The sequence below is a fragment of the Carya illinoinensis genome, chromosome 2 (genome assembly GCF_018687715.1).
Source record: "Carya illinoinensis cultivar Pawnee chromosome 2, C.illinoinensisPawnee_v1, whole genome shotgun sequence".
Classification (NCBI taxonomy): Eukaryota; Viridiplantae; Streptophyta; class Magnoliopsida; order Fagales; family Juglandaceae; genus Carya; species Carya illinoinensis.
In genome coordinates, this window is record NC_056753.1 from 36,440,128 (window position 1) to 36,450,541 (window position 10,414).

At 33.2% G+C, this 10,414-nt stretch overlaps 1 protein-coding gene across 1 annotated transcript; it reads right to left on the bottom strand.

The window, feature by feature from the left end:
- Window positions 1-1,806: 1,806 nt before the first annotated feature.
- Window positions 1,807-4,755, bottom strand: LOC122301931. The gene is made up of 2 exons (XM_043113280.1): window positions 4,410-4,755; window positions 1,807-4,328 (listed from the first exon to the last, which is right to left on the bottom strand). Exons 1-2 carry the CDS (start codon window positions 4,753-4,755, stop codon window positions 1,807-1,809), a joined length of 2,868 nt encoding a protein of 955 aa, XP_042969214.1.
- Window positions 4,756-10,414: the final 5,659 nt, after the last annotated feature.

Consider the following 10,414-nt stretch of genomic DNA (forward strand, 5'->3'; position numbering starts at 1 on the left):
TTTTAGAAGAATTGATTGTATAAATATTTGAATCTGTTACTAAGAATACGATTTTACCGCCATGGGTTGCAAACTTTTGATGAATTCAGCAACATCACAATTCTTGATTATTTCCCGAATGCCAACAGAAGATAGAGATGCAGATGGGTGTGTCAAGTTTTTTACAATAATACTCTTGAGTAATAAATCATTAATCGCTGCCCTTAAAATTTATAAAAACAAATACAAAATAAGAAATAAAAATATGAAAATTTCAATATTCAAATTGTATGAAACAAATAATGACTTATTTGTAATGATTACCACTCTTGCAATGAAGTTGCCTCAGGAATAACATGATTGATCATAAATTTACTTTTCAGACGTGATGATAGAGATAATCCTTCATTAGAAATAGGCATCATAATTAATGCAAGCATATATAATGTAAAAGAAAATATAAGATTGTTAATTATTAAAAATACCATTATAAGAACCAACTCTTATTTTGGTTCCAAGTATAATTGGCTTTGGCTTTGCATTCATCTTGCACGAATCGACCCCACATAGTTAAACATATGGGGTTTGAGCTACAAAATTGGAATAAAAAAAAAGAATTAGCAAAATATGCAATAAATAAAAATTGGAACATAATTCAAAAAGAGTGAACTATTAAAAAAATATTTTTACCCTTGATCGATAACATATATCTCTTGAATAGTTGTTGGTCCATGTGCTAAAGTTATCTCTCTACATGGCTTGATTTGGATTGCAACAGCTAAAATGTCTGACAAATAAGATTTAAATTTTTAGTATATTGATAATTAAATATTCTAAAGTAAAGAGTGAATTATCTATTTCTGCAATTGAATTTTTGTAGGCATCTAATTCATTGAATGGAATGAGTTGGTACTTTGGTGGCTCCAATTGTCCTTCATCCTTTGGAACTTTCTCAATTATCGTTTTAGTATTCAAGATCCATTGATATTCATATGTTTCAATTCTATACTTCGGATCCAATGGCTTCACATATGCATTACTGATGTAATATGACTGGAAAATGTGCAAAGTATCTTGTCGCGAGTCAATATCTTTATCAAATATTGTAGCTTGCAGCTGATTTTCCTGTATAATATAAAAAATTGTAACAAATAATTTACAAAAAATAAATTGTAATAAATAATTGACTATAATGATTTTCTTTGATTTTAAATTGTTTTGAGTTGTGTAAAATTTTTGTTTTTAAATGTGTTACAGGAAGATAACTAAATTAATAGAACATTGTCGACATTTATATAAGGAAGTCAAAGATTTAAAAAGTCAAACATCAAAAGACCCAACAAATTAGCAGTAAAAAAATAAAAAATAAAAACAAAACTCAATAGATAGAATGCAAAAATAATAAAATCATTTACCAGTTTTTAATCCACTAAAAAAAATATAGAACAATAGATAGAAATAAATATTATACCTCTGGATCAATCAATGTTAGGCTTTGGTACTTCACTGGTGAGCGTTGGCCTGTTCGTTTGGGTGACTTTTCTGCCACAATCATTTTGATTTTCCAGTCTCTTGTACTTGGAGTGATATCTTTTATCGATGTATAAACCGTCCGCATCTTTAAAGTTGTTCACACACACAAAAATATTAAATGTGTAAGTATAGTCAACACAATATTAAATAAAAAAAATTACAAAGAGAATTTAAGAGTATAATAAATTAAAAAATACAATACTAAATATACAGAAAAGAAAATTCTATTAAGTGCACAATGTTGTTGAAGTAATTAAACTGAAATTTTACAATCAAATCATTACCCATTTAACATTAATCTGAAGATGCTAATCTTAATAATTCCGTATAGACAATATTTTTTGTGCAGTTCTTTTCTGATCGCTCAGTTGACACTGACCGTATTAAAATCTTTACTGTAGATGCAGTCTTTGCCCTTGATAAAGCCACATATAATTGACCATGTGAGAAAACAGGTTGAGGTAAATATATTCCAACAAAATCTAATATTTGCCCTTGTAACTTATTTATAGTCATTGCAAAACTTAATCTGATAGGGAACTGAGTTCGTTTGAATGGGAAGCCACTATTTTCATCAACATTTGGTAAGAATGGGATCCTTGGAATAAAGACCCTTTTTCCGCTGTGATGCCCAACTGCGATTTTTGCATCAATGACATTTTGATCAAAAGCCTGACAAATTAGACGTGTTCCGTTGCATAGTCCTTCTGAAGGATTAATGTTTCTAAGCAGCATGATAGGACAGTTTATCTTCAGTAACAATTCATGAGGAGGAAGTCCATTTGGGGTTAGAGTATTTAAAAAATCTTCCATAATTGACTGTTCAGATGTATCTATTGCTTCATCAAAGCTATAATATCGCTTAATCTCACCAGAAAATCTATGAATTAGCAATGCATTTATTTCATCAACATAACTGTTCTTTGGTGTTAATATGGCCCGATTCATCATAGCTGAAATATTTATTGAATATTCATGAATATCATGGAAAATAGCATCTATTAAATGATCCAAAGAAGTACAGTCATCTTCGTAAGGAACAAGCATGCTATCAAGAATTTTTATAGTTTCATCAACTGTGATTGGTGGCATTCTGTTGCCCAATTCTAACACATATTCTGAAAAGACTGGATCCAATCTTGCTCGCATATTTTCAGTCAAATGAAACTTGATCAATGTAGGCCACAAGTAAGAAGAAACCAAACTGGCGTCAACATGTTCTTGTCTTGTTCCTTTACGAACCACAGGTAAAACCTGGCGAAAATCTCCACAAAAAACGACAACTTTTCCACCGAATGTTAACTCTGAATCATTAATGTCTCGTAGCATTTTATCTAATGCTTGAATATGTTGTTTTCTTGACATAGGGGCCTCATCCCATATAATTAACCTTGCCACACGTAGTAACTTTGCGATGGCACTTTGTTTACTGACACAACATATGCTATGTTCATCAGTATCTAGTGGAATCTTAAAGCGCGAGTGTGCTGTTCGACCTCCAGGAAGGATGGATGCAGCAACACCAGATGAAGCAGTTGCAAGTGCGACTAATTTTCTTGATCTTATTGCGGCAAAAAGTGCCTTGTACAAGAATGTCTTCCCCGTCCCAGTAGGGCCGTCGACAAAGAATGTAGCAGCTTCATTAGAAAAAACCTTTCCCAAAACTAAATTATAAACATGTCGGTGTTTACTATTAAGGGCTTCTGATGCAACAATATCTTCTTCTGGAATTTCAACAGCCAATTCATCATCGATTTCCCTAAATTCGAGTTGGTCTTCACCAAAACAAATGTTGTCATCAAGAAGATGGAACGAATTAATGTCTTTCCCCATTGATTCAAGTGTAAAAGAGATTGAGCGCAAAACTTGCATTCTTACATCCGACATAGAATTTTCAGTCGACCTAAAATCAACTGACATATCTTGCTCAAAACGTTCCCAAAGCTCTCTCGGATTGGTTGGATTACAATAAATCAAAATAGTTGCAAATAGTCGTCTCAAACTGGATGGCATTTGATATAGAGATGCTTCATGTAAACAATCTTGTAAGCTACTGTCTCTTTGTAGCAAATCATGCATAGTTGCTGCCTCACGAAATGTTGGAGCCAGGACACCATCAACTGTCCTAAGATCTTCAAACGACAAAGGTCCTCTTACATGATTTAGCAATATCCGCAGATAATACCTCTCACCTTCAAATGGATTTGCTGTAATAATTCGACCTATAACAGTTTTTTTTTTTTCCCGACGAGTCCACTCTTTGTATTGTTGGCTCCAAACATAAAATTCTGGAAAGTCTTTGTATAACAATGTCCTGGCATTTTCATCTACTTGGTTTAATGCAAAGAATTCTGTTAACATTGATTTTGCAAATCGATCAGAGTTGAGAACATTGATTAAGTCTTCATTTGCTCGAAAAGTTACTTGGTGTTTATCCTCAAGATGTAAATGTAAGCTATATACTGATGGGTACATTTCATTAACAATGAAGCCGTATATTCTCCACATAGCTTCAGGTGGAGCAATCCATCGAGCCGATTGGAATTGTTGGATTTCGTCAATTTGTTGATTGGTTTGTTCGGAAACCAAATTGAAAGCAACACGATCATGCTCTTTGTAAACGTACTTATAAAGATATTTGACTGCTTTTATCATAGAACAAATCTCCACATTAATGTGACAGTCAAATGTTGCAAGCAAATATGGATTATATGGAACGACCCAACGGTTATCCAAATTATGGCCTCTCAGTTTGACAGTTATTCCATTGTCAGAACGCTTATATATTGGGAAGCAATCATTTCCAACAGTCGTACCTGATGCATAACTTTTTGGATATTAGCTTTTGCAACAACCATTTTTTTTCATGCAAACATTTGTTGGATTCAACACTCCACATGGTCCATGCATCATATGCTTAATAACAGCATTATGCAAGTGCAAATTTGTGTTTTTATCAGGTATTTCTGCCGATACGATCTCATCAAAAGATTCAGGCGCATAGAGTTTCCAATTCCTCTGTAATACAATTAAAAAATGCGCATGTGGAAGCCCTCTTTTTTGGTGCTCAATAACATAAACATATGCCGAGACTTTTCCAAATATCTGCTGCTTGAATAATCGATTCTTTAATTCTTCTAATTTTGCACGAAAGACCCGAGCAACCAAATCAGGCCGATTTTGACTCTCCTCATGCAAGCGTAATTCATTTGAAATTTCTTGCCAGTTTGGATTGCACGTCATTGTTAAAAAAATGTCTGGTTTACCATAACGCTAAACTAAAGCCATTATTTCCATATATCTTTTTCGCATATCTCTTGGACCCCCAATAAATGACGAAGTCAGAATAATCCGTTTTCCAACATTAGAAGCATCAGTTTCCCCAAGTGTAATGGTATCAACAATACCTTGATATAACTCAGATCGAATATGTTGTTGTTTGCTACGGAAATAATCTAATCTTGACGTCTCGATCTTAACATACATATCGACAACAAATTGTTGCAATAGACGACCAGACAGTAACAAAATTGATCTGACATTTTCTCTGATTTGTAACTTGTAGCAATAATATTCACGACACGAAACAATTGGATCATTCCTTTTTCTGTTCAATGCTGCAAAAGTTGTAGGGGAATGAAATATTATAAAATTGGATGTCTATAAACTAAGTACAAAATGAGAAGATTAAGATTACACTATAACCTCGATGTTCTCTTCTAAGTAATTCTTCTGCTGATATTGATCGGTGAGGATCTATTGATCGGGTTGTTTCGTTACTTGTTAATGTGCTTCCTCTATTGACCCTTTGAATGTCTTGGTGCCAACCAGTATCGCCAAGAGGAAATAACAACGGATACTGAAGTGGATCATAGCAGCCAAAATAATATTGAACTATATGACTTCCACCAGAATGACTAAAGACATAAATGTCTCGTCCTCTTAGTTGATCTGCATCTTCATTTTCAACCCATATTGCTGCAACTTGTGAAGATGTCGGGACATTGAATACACGTTGATCTAGACCAACATTTGATCTTATATGGATTACTTGATTTTTCAAATTTGACAAATCATCAAGAGATCGAAAGAACAGAGAATATGGATTGATGTGAAGAATATCGATGAGTTGAGCTATAATTGATGGATTCATTCTGTCTGAATCAGAAATGCGATTTTCTAATTCATGCTCCGTATCATAGAAATACAATTGAAGATAAGAAGGACGACCATTTAAAGGGATTAAATCATTGATATAGTGATAGATCTGTCCCTGAGTTCGAAATGTATAAATTCCTCTATTCCGTCTGCAAAGATCTTCATCGAATTTAACTCCAAATGATGTAAACGCGAACTTGTTATTATAAGTCCGAACATAGGTCTTAAAATGCGCAAATTCATCTGTGTTAGAGGTGAAAAGATCATAAAGTTGATCAGGGACGACATTTGTGGCCAAAGAAATTGTCTCATCAGCACAACAAAATCCGTTTGTTTCATAATAGAATTGCTTTGCTTTACAATGTCTGCAACAAGGCACATACGACAAAGAATATGCTTCAGATGGCACGACTTGTAATAATTGCCTAAGTCCAGCAGAGCGGCAATGCTCCTCACCTATTGAGTTCAAAAGTGAATATAAGACAATAGGTGTAAACTCATCGATTGTTTTTTGAATGATTTGACCAAGGACACTACTGGAAGAGTGACAAGAGTTGACAATGGAATCAAAAGAATGAATAATATAATTATACTGGTTTCTTACCCCTACAAGGTGGCGATATACTTGTTTCAAAACTTGACTGTTCCTGAACAACACATGGAGCCTATTTGAATAGAATGTTCCCAAATTTCAATGAAAAAGAACAGAAGGATGTTTGAATACGAAAGATGACAAAATAATTTCAGGAAAACCTGTTGAATCAGAAACTGATTAGAGACGGTTGTTTCATCTATGTATATATTTCTTGATTTACGTGTCAGAAAATCCATAGAATGACTCGGACAATTTAAACGATCTGTCACATTGTTTAATGATGAAGTTGCCTCTGAATCAACCACACAGAGATTTACACCAGGAGGAACACATACTTCATGAGATGAAATCAGTTCACCGATGTCAATATCAGAATGGAAAATCCGTTGTCTCTTTGACACATTTTGTAGAACAGTAAAGTCTTAAATGATGTTTATATGTTGGACATCATCATTTGAACGTTCATCAATTGATATAGTCAGTTGATCACCATCAAACGAAGTTGAATCTTTTAATTGGAGGGAATCGCTGCTAGATGCCTTTTTTTTAGCATATATTTCTCTCCGTTTTCTACGGAGTTCTTCCTTTTTCTCTTCTGGTAAATCTTTATACGGGATATTCTCCGCCCGTTGTTTTCTTTGATCTTCAAAAAATAGTCTCCAAACTTAACTTTTACAAAACTAATATTACTATTTCAAAACAAATGCTACATAACTTATTAACACAAGCTTACCACTACTCATTATGTTAACGAAGAAAATGATTCTTCCAAAAGTTGGATACTGTTCCACACAACCAAAATTAAATGAATAAATAATAATTGCTTAATGCGAAATCCATACCTCCATGATGCATTTTAAATACTGTAAACAATTTCGTTGATTCATATGTTGAAAAATACATACAACCAAATTATTTATACTTTAAATCAACAAGGAAATGAAGATAAGAAAATAACACATAAAATGGAAAAATACTATGAAAATGGAACTTATAAAAAGCATAGATCGATATCACATATCAAAATTCTTAAATAAAATATTTCTCAAAATTAATTTGCCATTCAAAGCAATGATCCACAAAAAAATTATAAGTAGGGACCAGGCCCGTTGTTTTCTTTGATCTTCAAAAAATAGTCTCCAAACTTAACTTTTAAAAAACTAATATTACTATTTCAAAACAAATGCTACATAACTTATTAACACAAGCTTACCACTACTCATTATGTTAACGAAGCAAATGATTTTTTCAAAAGTTGGATACTGTTCCACACAACCAAAAGAATGATTTTCAATGAAGACCTTGTACAAAGATCTTTGTTTGGAACTTTTGAAACATAGAAGATGATTTAGTGAGAAAATGTTATAAGGTCAAAATCCCAAACACAACTCAGCACCATTAAAAAACTAATCAACATGCTGTGTTGTGGGACCGGCTTATTAGAGGCTGATTTTCTTAATCAAGGGTCAATCTTCCTGCAATACTCGCAGAGAAAGATATTATTTAACGTACACGAAATTAAGAGCTTGTCGGCGCCGTTGGTGAATTATATATTGAGAAGTGTCGCGTCTAAAAGTTTCATAAAAATAAATTTCTAAATTAATATAATTTTTTAAATCTATTTTATAATAAAATTAATTTTACAATCTCATATATCATATCAAATTATATCAGCTTGTAAGTTTACTTTTGTATAATTTATTTATATCTAAAATATTTTTCTTATATATATATACATATAATATGTGTGGTGCATGATTAATTGGTCCAAAACAAAGAGCTAACAACTAAAGAAAAATAAATCTTAGGTCCAATCCAATTGACTTTTAGCACCAAAATGTGATGATGATCATGGAAGCAGCTAGCTAATTGCAAACCACCACGTACGTACAATGAGGGTTTTAATAATTAAGGCAAACATATATTATTAAATAAAATCACTCAAAGCTTTGAGTGATTAATGATACATTATCAATTTAAATAATGATGAAGAAATATTATTTTATAAACTTTAGTTTATAAAATAATATTCTATCTTAATTCCTCTCAGTGTTTTATGCACTTTGATTAATTAATGATACCTTATCATTTTATATAATGATGAAGAAAATATTATTTTATAAACCTTAGTTTATAAAATAATATTCTATCTTAATTTCTCTTAGTGTTTTATTAAAGTGTTTATTTTAAATAAAATACTTATGCGTTTTCAAATCAGTGTTTAAACTCATCGTTAGATCTTTTTGAAGATCCCGAAACGTAGGACTGATATTAAATACCCAGGCCCCTACCCTTTCCCTTCAGTCTTTTTCTCTTGTTGTTTTCTTTCTTTCTCCCTTTTCTCTCTCCCTCGTGAAGCTTCCAGCCGATCACTGTGCATGAACTTCCTCCACCGTTCGGTCTAAGCTCCAGACGGCGCCACCTCCAGCCGCCGTGCCTCACCGGCGTGTTCCTCCCTCACCGGTGGTGTGCTTTACCAGCCACCCGATCTCTCTAGGGATGTAAAAAAAAACTGATAAACCAGTAAACCAGACCGGACCGAACCAAACCGGTGGCATCGGTCCGGTTCCGAGGTTGGTTTGGTCCGGTACCGGTTTTAGTTTTTTTAAAACCGGTCAAAATCGGTCCGGTTCTAATTTTTCTTTTTCTAAAACCGGACCGGACCAATTTATATATATTTTAATTTTTTATATTATATATAATATTTATATATAATATATAACTATATATAAAATAGTTTTGTACTATATGATAAATTATTAATTAATATAATATTAAATTTTAAAATCTTATATCATTTTGCTTATTGTATTAATAGTTATACTAATATTATATAGTGCATATTAATAGTTATACTTATACTATATCACTATATATTATAATATACTACAATATATTATCATTATAGTATTATATATTATAATATACTATATTATATATATTATATAATATATAATATAGTATATTAAAATCGGTAAAACTGGATCGAACCGGATCGGAAACCGGTAAAACTGGAGTACCGGTTTATAAGGGTAACCAGTGCGTAATCGGTTTTGAAAAATACAAAACCGGTACATACCGGTTCGGTCCTAAATTTTGTTCAAAACCGGACCAAACCGGACCGGTTATACCCCTAGATCTCTCTCTTTTCTCTTCCAAACAAATGGGTCTTCAACCCTTTTTCACCTCTTTGGACCACCATACACGGCCGAAACGGCTACCAAGCACCACCAACGGAACCACCATGTCAAGAGCTTCCTCCCCATGTCCTTCTTTCTCCCTAACTCTCACTCTTTCTCTGATGGGTCTCCACACACACACGTTCGGTTGCACCACCGTGCACCACCGTACACGGCCACCCATGGTGTTTCACCACCACCACCTTGTTCCTCTCATCACCACGAACTTCCCCAAGAAATTCCATAGCCAACGGAGCTATGTAGAGCTCTCACTCTCCCTCACTCTCCAAGGTCGAGAATAGCTTCAAACGGCCGATCCGCCGCCGTGAGCCACCGTATGGCCACCACCTCACCACCACAGCTCCACCACATGTTCCTCTACCTTTCCCTAGCTTTCCATGAAGTTCTATGACATATATTATTAAATAAAATCAAAGCTTATGATCCATAATGGAAAATAAGTAATGAAATTACGTACCCTGCCCATAACAAAAGCAAGTAAAAGATCTTTTAGCGTTCAAGCTTTGAATTTATGTGATATTGGAGACATATTTCAATAGCTAGCTTTCAAAGATTGGGGGGCCTCCCTTGTCTCCTTGGTGGGAAGCATATGTCTCATCATATTCTATTATTATTAATTATTAATAATAATACTTAATCAACGTGCATTGCATTTCGATTATATACTGAGGAGTCAATAGAATGGTAATCCAAATATTGTATTCAAATATATTTGAATGAAAGTCTGATGTATACTTTAAATCAACAAGGAAATGAAGATAAGAAAATAACACATGAAATAGAAAAATACCATGAAAATGGAACTTATAAAAAGCGTAGATCGATATCACATATCAAAATTCTTGAATAAAATATTTCTCAAAATTAATTTGCCATTCAAAGCAAGGATCCACAAAAAAATTATAAGTAGGGACCAGCAAAAAGAGATATATAATATATATATATATAT

Bases quoted from the DNA above. Each gene is read 5' to 3' on its own strand.
- LOC122301931 (XM_043113280.1), bottom strand. From the start codon at position 4,755: ATGACGTGCAATCCAAACTGGCAAGAAATTTCAAATGAATTACGCTTG. The intron at 4,329-4,409 runs GTGGAGTGTTGA...GTTATGCATCAG, and splicing joins GCATATGATGCATGGACCAT to GTACGACTGTTGGAAATGAT.